Source organism: Pseudophryne corroboree, chromosome 3, assembly GCF_028390025.1.
Source record: "Pseudophryne corroboree isolate aPseCor3 chromosome 3, aPseCor3.hap2, whole genome shotgun sequence".
NCBI classification, from domain to species: domain Eukaryota; kingdom Metazoa; phylum Chordata; class Amphibia; order Anura; family Myobatrachidae; genus Pseudophryne; species Pseudophryne corroboree.
In genome coordinates, this window is record NC_086446.1 from 292,797,737 (window position 1) to 292,811,947 (window position 14,211).

The 14,211-nt window shown below is 43.7% G+C and overlaps 1 protein-coding gene across 2 annotated transcripts in view; it reads right to left on the minus strand.

Moving 5' to 3' along the window:
- Window positions 1–14,211, minus strand: part of OSBPL2 (oxysterol binding protein like 2) — a 338,773-nt gene that overhangs the window by 9,122 nt on the left and 315,440 nt on the right. For both annotated transcript variants that reach the window (XM_063959309.1, XM_063959310.1), the window contains 4 exons: window positions 11,731–11,854; window positions 11,285–11,413; window positions 9,773–9,896; window positions 280–370 (listed from right to left, as the gene is read on the minus strand). In XM_063959309.1, coding sequence (XP_063815379.1) covers window positions 280–370; window positions 9,773–9,896; window positions 11,285–11,413; window positions 11,731–11,854 — 468 coding nt within the window. The remainder of the gene's footprint in view (window positions 1–279; window positions 371–9,772; window positions 9,897–11,284; window positions 11,414–11,730; window positions 11,855–14,211) is intronic.

Genomic DNA, 14,211 nt, shown 5'->3' on the forward strand with positions numbered 1-14,211 from the left:
AGAACAATGAGGAAGGGAAGAGAGCTAGGACGTTTGGATTGTTTAGAATTATTAAAATATAACAAACTGTATCACAAGCTGGCCTGCAGCTTTCGCATACAGAACCATCTTGGTCTGATAGCTCACCTCTAGGTAGTAATATATATAGTATATGTATAGAACATAATATTCCCATACTAAGTAGATGATACATATTTGTTGTTCTAACCCTAGGCTGTTCAGACCATCCTATACAATAAAGCAATTAAGTTGAGCTCTGTAAAATAATAAATACTGTACCTTGTTCTCCATTCTTCATTCGTTTTAGCTCGTTCCCTCCTGGCTGCCCTCTGCTTCTCTTCTAACCTTTCCTTCTCATTGCTAGCCTGATCTGGAAGATAAAAGCAGACTGTTACAGTGGGTACAAGCTAGTATGCTCTTTCGGAGACTACTTGGATTTCTAAACAGATTTGTGGATACAAGCTGTTATGTAGATGGCCATCAGCCTCAGGTAAGTAACTGTACTGATTAACATAATGCAAGGGTTTTTAATGTGGCTGATCATTTTAAATTACCAGTTCCCACAAACCTGGCTACTCGCCATCTTTGTCAGCAACAATGATATTGTCAATTTTTGAAATTCTAAAACCTGAGGTTAGTGCAATTAAAACAGGAAAAAATAAGAATTTACTCACCGGTAATTCTATTTCTCGTAGTCCGTAGTGGATGCTGGGAACTCCGTAAGGACCATGGGGAATAGCGGGCTCCGAAGGAGGCTGGGCACTCTAGAAAGATTTAGGACTACCTGGTGTGCACTGGCTCCTCCCACTATGACCCTCCTCCAAGCCTCAGTTAGGACACCGTGCCCGGACGAGCAGACATAATAAGGAAGGATTTAGAATCCCGGGTAAGACTCTTACCAGCCACACCAATCACACCGTACAACTCGTGATACTATATCCAGTTTGACAGTATGAAAACAACTGAGCCTCTCAACAGATGGCTCAACAATAACCCTTTAGTTAACAATAACTATTTACAAGTATAGCAGACAATCCGCACTTGGGATGGGCGCCCAGCATCCACTACGGACTACGAGAAATAGAATTACCGGTGAGTAAATTCTTATTTTCTCTAACGTCCTAGTGGATGCTGGGAACTCCGTAAGGACCATGGGGATTATACCAAAGCTCCCAAACGGGCGGGAGAGTGCGGATGACTCTGTAGCACCGAATGAGAGAACTCCAGGTCCTCCTCAGCCAGGGTATCAAATTTGTAGAATTTTGCAAATGTGTTTGCCCCTGACCAAGTAGCTGCTCGGCAAAGTTGTAAAGCCGAGACGCCTCGGGCAGCCGCCCAAGATGAGCCCACCTTCCTTGTGGAATGGGCATTTACAGATTTTGGCTGTGGCATGCCTGCCACAGAATGTGCAAGCTGAATTGTACTACAAATCCAGCGAGCAATAGACTGCTTAGAAGCAGGAGCACCCAGCTTGTTGGGTGCATACAGGATAAACAGCGAGTCAGATTTTCTGACTCCAGCCGTCCTGGAAACATATATTTTCAGGGCCCTGACAACGTCTAGCAACTTGGAGTCCTCCAAATCCTTAGTAGCCGCAGGCACCACAATAGGCTGGTTCAGGTGAACGCTGACACCACCTTAGGGAGAAACTGGGGACGAGTCCTCAATTCTGCCCTATCCATATGGAAAATCAGATAAGGGCTTTTACATGATAAAGCCGCCAATTCTGACACTCGCCTGGCTGAAGCCAAGGCCAATAACATGACCACTTTCCACGTGAGATATTTCAGATCCACGGTTTTTAGTGGCTCAAACCAATGTGATTTTAAGAAACTCAACATCACGTTGAGATCCCAAGGTGCCACAGGAGGCACAAATGGGGGCTGAATATGCAGCACACCTTTCACAAATGTCTGAACTTCAGGTACTGAAGCTAGTTCTTTTTGAAAGAAAATCGACAGACCCGAGATCTGTACTTTAATGGAGCCTAGTTTTAGGCCAATATTCACTCCTGCTTGCAGGAAATGCAGAAATCGACCTAGTTGAAATTACTCTGTTGGGGCCTTTTTTGGCCTCGCACCATGCAACATATTTCCGCCATATGCGGTGATAATGCTTTGCCGTAACATCTTTCCTGGCCTTAATAAGCGTAGGAATGACTTCTTCCGGAATACCCTTTTCCTTTAGGATCCGGTGTTCAACCGCCATGCCGTCAAACGCAGCCGCGGTAAGTCTTGGAACAGACAGGGCCCCTGTTGTAGCAGGTCCTGTCTGAGCGGTAGAGGCCACGGGTCCTCTGAGAGCATCTCTTGAAGTTCCGGGTACCACGCTCGTCTTGGCCAATCCGGAACCACGAGAATGGTGTTTACTCCTCGCTTTCTTATTATTCTCAATACCTTTGGTATGAGAGGCAGAGGAGGGAACACATAAACCGACTGGTACACCCACGGTGTCACTAGAGCGTCCACAGCTATCGCCTGAGGGTCCCTTGACCTGGCGCAATATCTTTTTAACTTTTTGTTGAGGCGGGACGCCATCATGTCCACCTGTGGTTTTTCCCAACGGTTTACCAGCATCTGGAAGACTTCTGGATGAAGTCCCCACTCTCCCGGGTGGAGGTCGTGTCTGCTGAGGAAGTCTGCTTCCCAGTTGTCCACACCCGGAATGAACACTGCTGACAGTGCTAGTACATGATTCTCCGCCCATCGGAGAATTCTTGTGGCTTCCGCCATCGTCATCCTGCATCTTGTGCCGCCCTGTCGATTTACATGGGCGACTGCCGTGATGTTGTCTGACTGGATCAGCACCGGCTGGTGTAGGAGCAGGGATTTTGCTTGACTTAGGGCATTGTAGATGGCCCTTAGTTCCAGAATATTTATGTGAAGGGAAGTCTCCTGACTCGACCATAGTCCTTGGAAGTTTCTTCCCTGTGTGACTGCCCCCCAGCCTCGAAGGCTGGCATCCGTGGTCACCAGGACCCAGTCCTGTATGCCGAACCTGCGGCCCTCTAGAAGATGGGCACTCTGCAGCCACCACAGTAGCGACACCCTGGTTCTTGGAGACAGGGTTATCAAGCGATGCATCTAAAGATGCGATCCGGACCACTGGTCCAACAGGTCCCACTGAAAGATTCTGGCATGGAACCTGCCGAAGGGAATTGCTTCGTAAGAAGCCACCATCTTTCCCAGGACCCGCGTGCAGCGATGCACTGATACCTGTTTTGGTTTCAGGAGGTCTCTGACTAGAGATGACAACTCCCTGGCTTTCTCCTCCGGGAGAAACACTTTTTTCTGGACTGTATCCAGAATCATACCCAGGAACAGTAGCCGTGTCGTCGGAACCAGCTGTGACTTTGGGATATTCAGAATCCAGCCGTGCTGGTGCAGCACCTCCTGAGATAGTGCTACTCCCACCAACAACTGTTCCTTGGACCTCGCTTTTATTAGGAGATCGTCCAAGTACGGGATAATTAAAACTCCCTTTTTTCGAAGGAGTATCATCATTTCCGCCATAACCTTGGTAAATACCCTCGGTGCCGTGGACAGTCCAAACAGCAGCGTCTGGAATTGGTAATGGCAATCCTGTACCACAAATCTGAGGTACTCCTGGTGAGGATGGTAAATGGGGACATGCAAGTAAGCATCCTTGATGTCCAGGGATACCATGTAATCCCTCTCGTCCAGGCTCGCAATAACCGCCCTGAGCGATTCCATCTTGAACTTGAATTTTTTTATGTATGTGTTCAAGGATTTCAAATTTAAAATGGGTCTCACCGAACCGTCCGGTTTCGGTACCACAAATAGTGTGGAATAGTAACCCCGGCCTTGTTGAAGTAGGGGTACCTTGATTATCACCTGCTGGGAATAAAGCTTGTGAATTGCCGCTAGCACCGCCTCCCTGTCTGAGGGAGCAATCGGCAAGGCAGATTTTAGTAACTGGTGGGGTGGAGACGCCTCGAATTCCAGTTTGTACCCCTGAGATACTATTTGAAGGATCCAGGGATCCACCTGTGAGCGAGCCCACTGATCGCTGAAATTCTTGAGGCGGCCCCCCACCGTACCTGGCTCCGCCTGTGGAACCCCACCGTCATGCGGCGGACTTGGAAGAAGAAGCGGGGGAGGACTTTTGCTCCTGGGAACCTGCTGTTTGTTGCAGTCTTTTTCCCCTACCTCTGCCTCTGGACAGAAAGGACCCGCCTTTTCCACGCCTGTTTTTCTGGGTCCGAAAGGACTGAACCTGATAAAACGGCGCCTTCTTAGGCTGTGAGGGGACATGGGGTAAAAATGCTGACTTCCCAGACGTTGCTGTGGAAACTAGGTCCGAGAGACCATCCCCAAATAATTCCTCACCCTTATATGGTAACACTTCCATGTGCTTTTTTGAATCTGCATCTCCTGTCCACTGGCGAGTCCATAAGCCTCTCCTAGCAGAAATGGACAATGCACTTACTTTAGATGCCAATCGGCAGATTTCCCTTTGTGCATCTCTCATATATAAGACTGAGTCTTTTATATGGTCTATGGTTAACAGGATCGTGTCTCTGTCTAATGTGTCAATATTTTCTGACAGTTTATCTGACCACGCAGCGGCAGCACTGCACATCCAAGCTGACGCAATAGCTGGCCTAAGTATAATGCCTGTGTGTGTATATACAGACTTCAGGATCGCCTCCTGCTTTCTATCAGCAGGTTCCTTGAGGGCGGCCGTATCCGGAGACGGTAGTGCCACCTTTTTAGACAAACGTGTGAGCGCTTTATCCACTCTAGGGGGTGTTTCCCAACGTGACCTATCCTCTGGCGGGAAAGGGAACGCCATTAGTACCTTCTTAGGAATTACCAATTTTTTATCAGGGAAAGCCCACGCTTCTTCACACACTTCATTTAATTCATCTGATGGGGGAAAAACTACGGGTAGTTTTTTCTCTCCAAACATAATACCCTTTTTAGTGGTACCAGTAGTTATATCAGAAATGTTTAACACCTCTTTCATTGCCTCAATCATTTAGAGCCCCTGACGACCCATGCGACGCCTGGGCAGGCACGAGCTGAGAAGTCGGCTGTCCCACATTTGGCATGTCGTCGATTTTCTTATATAAGGAGTCTATACGTGCACTCATTACTTTCCATAAGCCCATCCACTCAGGTGTCTGCCCCGCAGGGGGTGACATCCCTTCTACAGGCATCTGCTCCGCCTCCACATCATTAGCCTCATCAAACATGTCGACACAGCCGTACCGACACACCGCACACACACAAGGAATGCTCCGAATGAGGACAGGACCCACAAAAGCCCTTTGGGGGGACAGAGTGAGAGTATGCCAGCACACACCAGAGCGCTATATAATGCAGGGACTAACTGAGTTATGTCCCCTATAGCTGCTTTTTATAGTATATATGTATTGCGCCCAAATTTAGTGCCCCCCCCTCTCTGTTTTTACCCTGTTCTGAAGTGTAGACTGCAGGGGAGAGCCAGCGGATCTGTGAAGGAGAAATGGCGCCAGTGTGTCTGAGGGAGATAGCTCCGGCCCTTTTCCGCGGCCTATTCTCCCGCTTTTTTCTGGATTCTGGCAGGGGAATTTACCACATATATAGCCTCTAGGGCTATATATTGTGGTATTTTTGCCAGCCAAGGTGTTTTTATTGCAGCTCAGGGCCCCCCCCCCCCAAGCGCCCTGCACCCTCAGTGACCGGAGTGTGAAGTGTGCATAAGGAGCAATGGCGCACAGCTGCAGTGCTGTGCGCTACCTTGGTGAAGACTGATGTCTTCTGCCGCCGTTTTTCCGGACCTCTTCTTGCTTCTGGCTCTGTAAGGGGGACGGCGGCGCGGCTCCGGGACCGAACACCAAGGACTGGGCCTGCGGTCGGATCCCTCTGGAGCTAATGGTGTCCAGTAGCCTAAGAAGCCCAATCCGGCTGCAAGCAGGCGAGTTCGCTTCTTCTCCCCTTAGTCCCTCGCTGCAGTGAGCCTGTTGCCAGCAGGTCTCACTGAAAATAAAAAACCTAAAACTATACTTTCTTTCTAAGGGCTCAGGAGAGCCCCTAGTGTGCATCCAACCTCGGCCGGGCACGAAATCTAACTGAGGCTTGGAGGAGGGTCATAGTGGGAGGAGCCAGTGCACACCAGGTAGTCCTAAATCTTTCTAGAGTGCCCAGCCTCCTTCGGAGCCCGCTATTCCCCATGGTCCTTACGGAGTTCCCAGCATCCACTAGGACGTTAGAGAAATAATGGTATCAGACGAACTCACAATCTGGGTACAATCTTAAACAGGGACCCTCAACTGATCATGGAGATTACCTCATTATCTAATGTAGTTCTAAGAATACTGAAACAGAACTAAAAGACAGTGATAATACAGATCGCTGGGGTGACCCACTTATTTTCTGCAAAGCTCTGAAAGTAGTTAGGCGGGGCAATATCACAACCTAGATGTCTAATCACAATAAAGAGAATAGAGTGAAATACTGATCGTTCCAGCATATGTGAAACTGTTATAACAGTCACAATTCTATCCGGAATGACAAATGTCTTGAAAACGATACACAATCACAAACTCCGGGAGGGCTTTTTGTCTGCCACAAGCAGTCTGAACTATTAAATATAAATATAAAGTCTGTAGATGTGGAAAAACATTCACATAAGCCAAAATTGGCAAACGGAAAAATCATATTGTCATGATTAAATCACGTGCTTGTCAAAGAAAACAACAAGGAGGAGAAATTGATCATTTTTTTTATTCATATTATTTATAATTGGTTATTTGTATAGCGCACACAATTATTCCGCAGTGCTTTATAGAGAATATTTCGCCATTCACATCAATACCTGCCCCAGTGGAGATTACAATCGAAATCCCTACCACACACATACACACACCAAGGACAATTTGTAGTTGGGAGCCAGTACCTACCAGTATATTTTTTGGAGTGTGGGAGGAAACCGGAGTACCCAGAAAATAATCTACAAATTATACAAACCCCACACAAATTGGGCATATCGTTTATTGTGCATACACACGTGCTGCACTGTCACTCAAAAGAGATCGTATGTGACACTATGCATGTTAAAGAAGGACGGAATGAGATATCATTCAGTCGTTCATTGCATTGAACAGTGTGTACTGGCAATCTCGGATGGTCTGGGAAGATGGGAATTTGTCTCAACCATTGGCAAGATTGACAGTCATTTAGATGTGTACCCAGTTTAAGAATTTCTCAAGGTCTTAGAGTCCAAGGCAAAATTTGATACGTCAGTGGAGCTATTACTATAGGAAACGAGTACACATTACCACTGGGCTAGAGATTGCATAATCTAGAACATATCCTACTGCCGAAAATTCCACAAAATGTATACAAGCTAGGGCTATGATGGAGATGTAGAGAATTGGATGATTTGGGCTGTCTACAGTCATATTTCATGAGAACATCGAGTCTTCTTAAAGTTATCTCATTCTCTAGGCTGTGACGCACTTCATATTTGACTAATCCTAACATGTAAAAATGCTGTAAACAGTGGTGATGTGTAACTTTGGGCCTATTCAGATCTGATTGCTGGGCTGTGTTTTGTGCTGCCCTGCGATTACATAGTCGCCGCCTACATGGGGAGTGTATTTTAGCTGTGCAAGTGTGCGATCACATGTGTAGCTGAGCTGCTTGTGATGTCTCTGCGCAGCTCAGGACTTACTCTTCCAGTGCGACTGAATCCTGCTTATCGTTGCCGGAGCTGACGTCAGACACCCTCCCTCAAAACGCTTGAGCCTGCCTGCGTTTTTCCGGACACTCCCAGAAAACGGTCAGTTGCCACCCACAAACGCCTTCTTCCTGTCAATCACCTTGCGAATGCCTGTGCGAATGTATCCTTCACACAAACCCGTCGCTGACCAGCAATCCGATGCTCAGATGCTTGCGCAGTTCGGATCTGATCGCCGCTGTGCGAAAACACACAGCAGCAATCAGATCTGAATGACCCCCTTTGTTTGGAAGCAGGGCTTGAAAAAAATAATACACACATTTTTTTTTGGTTTTAACCTTTTTTATTTTTTTGCATTAATGTTTTAATGAAAAAACAAATTGAATCCTGCTTATTATATTAATACTGCGATCTATGCTATCTTTTCGAAACTGTGATCAACCATGTTTTAATACTTTCTTATATTAACAATCTAAATTTGGGTTGTTAATGTTAGAAAGCATTAAAATATGGTTTCTAATAGGCTGCAATGTTTCATAGTATTAATATAATAAACAGGATTCAAATTTTTTTTTTTCCATTAAAACATTAATGCAAACAACAAACAAACTAGGGGTATTTTTTTTTATAAAACCTGTTTTTTTCCAACATTGTTTGGAAGAATAAAACCAAAAACCTATAATTAGTCTTAAAACCAAAAACCTATAATTAGTCTTATAGTGTTTTAAGAAATTCAGTATAATTGAGCGATTAGTCTACCAAAATATTACACAATACAATCAAGCAGCACATCTCCAATATGCTAGGATTAGCTGTATGAGAAATATAAGTATGGCAATACAGCCCTAGAGAAAAATGTCTGGATGATCACATTCCTACAACATTATGAGCTACTGACACAGATCGTTGACTCTGATCTATATTAAGATACAAAACTAAATTAATCCTTATTTATACAGGTATCTCCCTTCTTGGAAACCCGATTATTAGGCTGATAATGGCAGCCTACCCCTTCACTTCATGGGAACAAACAAGAATCACATTTACTAGGCAGCACATGGACAGATTAACATATAAAGCATAGACAATTGTGTAGGGCAAAGAGATAGGGGGTATACAGTGTAGTGAAAGCATGTTTACAGCTGGATTGGAATAATCCCTTGGACAATTGTCTTTGGAATGGCCCACCAAGCCCCAAAGCGATATCACTGCAATAGAACTTTCTGAGTCAGTCTTTTGAGTATGAGAAATCAATGTCTGTAATAACAACATGGAGGAAATGCTTTTTGACATTTCCATGGGATACCCAACTCCGTTCTCTATTGGATTTGGCAAGATTTCTACAAGCCTTTTTATCTAGAGGCACCAAAACTATTGTTAATTGTTTCTGCAGCTGCAAAAAAAAAAAAAAAAAGTTTACTCCAAATGAGTGTACAGATTGTTCCTATATCTATTTTGCCGAGTCAGGAAAAACTTTTACATATATTCTGAATGGACCGCTTGGAGGTCTCTTTAGAAAAGAAAAGAGCATTCTGAAACCAGGGAACCAGGGAGAGCTTTAATCGAGACATTTCACATCCAGAAAAGACTCTGTCTGGTGGTGTTTTCAGTGCAATATTTGGTACAAAACAAAAACGTGCATGCAGGAACTGACAATTGTTTTACAATTTCAAAATTCCAATATACAGATGTTGGTCAGATGCCCTCTACACAGCAGGTTTTTATTTTACAAACATGTGCTAACTCTGATGTACGAGCGCCTATACATGAACTTATTATTACCAGTTGTTTTATATAGCGTACGCGTATTCCGCAGCGCTTTACAGAGAATATTTGGCCAATCACATCAGCCCCTGCCCCAGTGGAGCTTACAATCTATATTCCCTGCCACTTGTACGCGCACACACATTCACGCTTGCAGAATAAGATCAGTATACTATTGCAGTCAAAATCATTTACTCAAAATACTGGATTTTTTGCTACTTAATTACACACGCGTGTAAATCCCATAAACAGAAAGCATTTTTTATGCTACATTAAATAACTAGAATGTCACAGGAAACCGTATGTATACTTGGGTACTCACCTAAATCCCCATTCTCCATGTATCTAATGTCTGGTCTTAAACGGCAGTCTGTTGGTGCCAATATGGACTCCATGTCTTTGTCTAGCTCATTGAGAGCCACAGCGAAGCTGGTGAAGTTGTACATCTTGGTGGTAAAGTCAAAACATTCGAATTAGAGTGTGTTGCCGGCATTCAAACATAGGAATCTACAATGAGGCTAGTGCACACTGGGGCACATGTATTAAGCCTGGAGAAGGCATAAAGAAGTGATAAAGCGGTGATAAGTGCAAGGTGATAACGAACCAGCCAATCAGCTCATAACCCGCAATTTACATATTGGAGTTGATTGGCTGGTGATCACCTTGCACTTATCATTGCTTTATCACTTCTTTATGCCTTCTCCAGGCTTAATACATCTGCCCCAGTGTGCCTTAAATGATGCATTTTTATGCCAAACGATATGGAAGGTTCAAGCTTGTACTACATGGGTGACCCTACTGTGTTACAATCAATCAGTTTGGTTATGTGTGGGAGACAAAACCGGATGTAATCCAGCTGGTCAGCCCTGTGTCAAACACCTGCCTTACTTCACCAAATTGCAGACTGTTAATATGGTGAGAAAATGATCACACAATTGTAGTCCATCTTCCAAGCACATTTTTTGTCATGCCTAATAAGGGATCCTACTGATTTCAAAAGATATTGGGCATCTCTGCTGCTCTTAGCCATATAGGTGGTGTTATCGGGTCAATAGGCCACAACATAAAGGTTTTTCCACTATATTTTAAACTAAAAGCAGCACTCTTTATAAGAAGTTCTACTATTGAAATTAATGCATTTTACCTAGAGGTCTACCAACTAGGCAAATGCCATTCACACAAGCAGACGTCTTTCTTTAACAGGTCTGAAGATGCTGTATGGCTAATTTTAAGCCATCAAGGAAACAGGTGAATCAAACAAATTTGTCATAGAATTCTGTTATTACTATTTCCCATAGAAACATAGAATTTGATGGCAGATAAGAACCTCTTGGCCCATTTAGTCTGCCCCGACTCTACAGTGATTAAAGTTTTTTAGTCAGCGCTTTTCTACCCAACGTAAGATGAAATGTAAAAAAGTTATGAAATATTGAAGAGGAGTTTTCTCTAGATGTTTCCCACTGAGTGAAAACAAACTGTGAGACAGAAGGCTAAAGGTGTTACACAAGAGCTGAACTACAACTGGAGTAACGTAGCGGATGAAGAAATGCTGTTAATGTTGAATATAACAGGTGAGGAGTACTTTTTTGTCATTCAACCTTTCATAAACGCTGTGATTTATGTGTCTATTTACTAAGCCTTGGATGGAGATAAAGTGGACGGCGATAAAGTACCAGCCAATCAGCTCTAACTGCCATGACACGGGCTAGGTTTAAAAAAATGACAGTTAGGAGTTGATTGGCTGGTACTTCATCTCCATCCAAGGCTTAGTAAATAGACCTCTTAGTTCACAGAAATTGCAAATGTCCTCCTCAAGAAGCTGTTCAGGACTAACCTGGGAAGAGTTCTGAGGTCGACAACTGATCCTCCAAAGTAGTTTACTTCCAGATATGACCTGCACAGTCTCTTGAACCTCAGGCATATCATCTGCTTCATCAGTCTCTGGATTCACAGTTTCTTCATTCTGCAAACACAAACTGGAAATGCTGAAAGAGCAATAGCAGACAGTGATTTGTGCAATCTACAGGATACTCATACTACAATGTATATTCCTACTCTGCCAGCGATTATTCCACAGAGGGAAATCCTCACAGCATGAACTCATGAGGGTATTCGAGTACCACAACTGAGAATCCCTCACACAGCTCACCAGGACATAGGACCCAATGGCTTAATCAGGGTATACTGGGTATGAGAATGGTTAGCCATCACATTACAGTCTTTCCTAACACTGTAATACAATGTCCCATGGTTGGCTGGTCTAGAGTTTACACCACTCACCTGTTTGTATTTTTTCTGTTCCCCTCCTCTCTTCTCTGACTTCTTATAGGCTTCATATGCAGCTGGATCCACACTCCACAAACACTCTGTCCACTTCCCATATATCATACACAGCTTCTTCTTACTGGGAAAATGTGTGTAAGTAACCAGCTACAGTTAATCAGGTAATATAAACATTAGTGTCCTGGGCTCTCTCAGTCTATGTAATACACAAAAGAGGATATTCGCTAATGTGACTCACAGTACAGTAATAGATAATGACATATTACAATATATGGTGATTTCTATTATTTATTATAGCAAAAAAAATTAACACATTGCATCCTACTGTACAAACTAAATAATTGCAGAAAATCTGTAGTTAAAATAAAATGTCTAAAAACATTAATAAAACGGACTAAAAATATAATTCCGCGTCTATTTTTCAACAGGTTTCCTTTGGAGAAATATTACTCTTTACTTGGACAATTTTGAAAAACATTTTATTCTTAAAATGTCCACTATATGCCAAATGGGGGAACTAGCAATACAGAATAATAAGTACAGTAAGTGAAAGTGCATTCCATCACCAGGAAAGCATGACATGACTAGCTATGTATGCATCAGCATTACCCATAGGCCTTACGTCAGAGGTTCCCAAACTGTGTGCCGTGGCTCCCTGGGGTGCCTCGGGACACTTGCAGGGGTGCCCTGGGTTGGTGGTCTAGGATCAATTCAAATTATTCATGGTCAATATAATAGGCAAAACCAGTGCTGGTGGCTGCCAGTCATAAAATATGTGGCCAAACAGAAGCAAATCTTGTCCCTCACCACATAACTGACCCTAAGGATGACATATAAACGCAATCTACTTAATGTAATATTTCTTTCTAAATTTCTCAATAAGAAATTTTTGGCCTAGGGGTGCCGTGAAAATCAATTCTGATATTCTAGGGCGCCGTGATTCAAAAAAGTTTGGAAACCGCTGCCTTACGTTATCAGATTGTATCACAGCATTTAGACATTAAGAAGCAGTTGCTCTAGAGAGGATGGTTTCAGATTCAGCAATTAATTCAGTTACAGCTGCAATATACTGGAGATATCTGGGGAGCCTCAATCACTGTCAGCATAAGAGAGTGAGAGGTGCTGGCATCAGAAGAAAGTAGTTTCTCTTCTAGAGATTTTTCTTCAGTAAAGAGCAAATGCCAGATGCAGCAGCTGAATTCTGGACAGAACACATTTGCTACGTGGGAAGCTAACATGTTTTCAAGGCCAGTTTGTCATGTCCTGACAGTTTAAAAAAATGCTGGCCAAGGCTTTCTATGTCTTTTACTGATTTCTGGCACTCCTGTCGCTTTTCCTTTCAAAATCAGAAATAATAATCCAAAAGGGGAAAAAGATAACCATTACAGGACAGTGAGTGTGAGGTACAAATTGGTCACCACGGGTGGATTTAGGGGTGAGGGCGACCCTAGGCACAACAGTAACACCCCCCCACACACACACTCCCCTTACCTTTTATTATTTACTTTGATTGGTTATAGGCTCTCATCTGATGATAGCCAATTTAATAAAATAATAGAAAAACCACTATAACATTTTTAATTTCTGCATGTATACATATTTACTAAGTAGGAAAGCTTACAGGCGCAGTATGTGTATGCCCTACCCATTTACACTCAATTAGGATGGCATATGGCAAAGTACAGTGGGTATATTTAGCAGTTACTGGTACATTTTGGGCTAACAGCACCAACACAAGCATCCAAGTGCCGCCCCTATGCATGTGCCTAATGGGAAATTCGCCACTGCTGGTCACATCATCCCACACTAGTCATTTTGTATAGTACATTAGTATAACAATAGATTCCCGTGACTCCGGTACACCAAATGAAATATTTTCAACCACAGAATGTTATAATTAAAAAAATATATATTTGTTGCTATTTATGTTTCTTTACTTTTACTTGAAAATGTAATACTTTATACTGGCCCCACCATACCGCTGAACATGGGAGGACTTTAGGAGTGCTGCCACAACTTAGCAAAATGGCGCACCACCATCTGGACAGCATACTACTCCATGCTCCATCCTCCAGCATTGCTTTACCGTTCAGCTATCACGGAATGAGGATCACTGAGGCACCCTACCAACTGCGCATCTCTCTTAGCTTTTCTTTTGCTGTTGAACTGCCACATTCCCCTTCCCTGCTTGTAGACAACACAAATGTCACCACCCACCGTACTGCCACAGACCCCTTAAGCTTCCACTATCCCATTTGCCACACTTCCCCTTTCCTGCTTTCAGCCACCCCTTTTGCCACAACGGCCCTTCAAGGTTCCATGCCATTTTCCTGCCAGACACAAAAACTTGCAAGCAGGAGCAGATTTGATCCTTGGTTAGTATATACAAAGAAAGCAGACGTAAGACAAATAGGCACTTCCAGAAACCCTGTCAGTCAGATTTCCCATGCCTGACGTCTGATACACCATCTGGCAAAC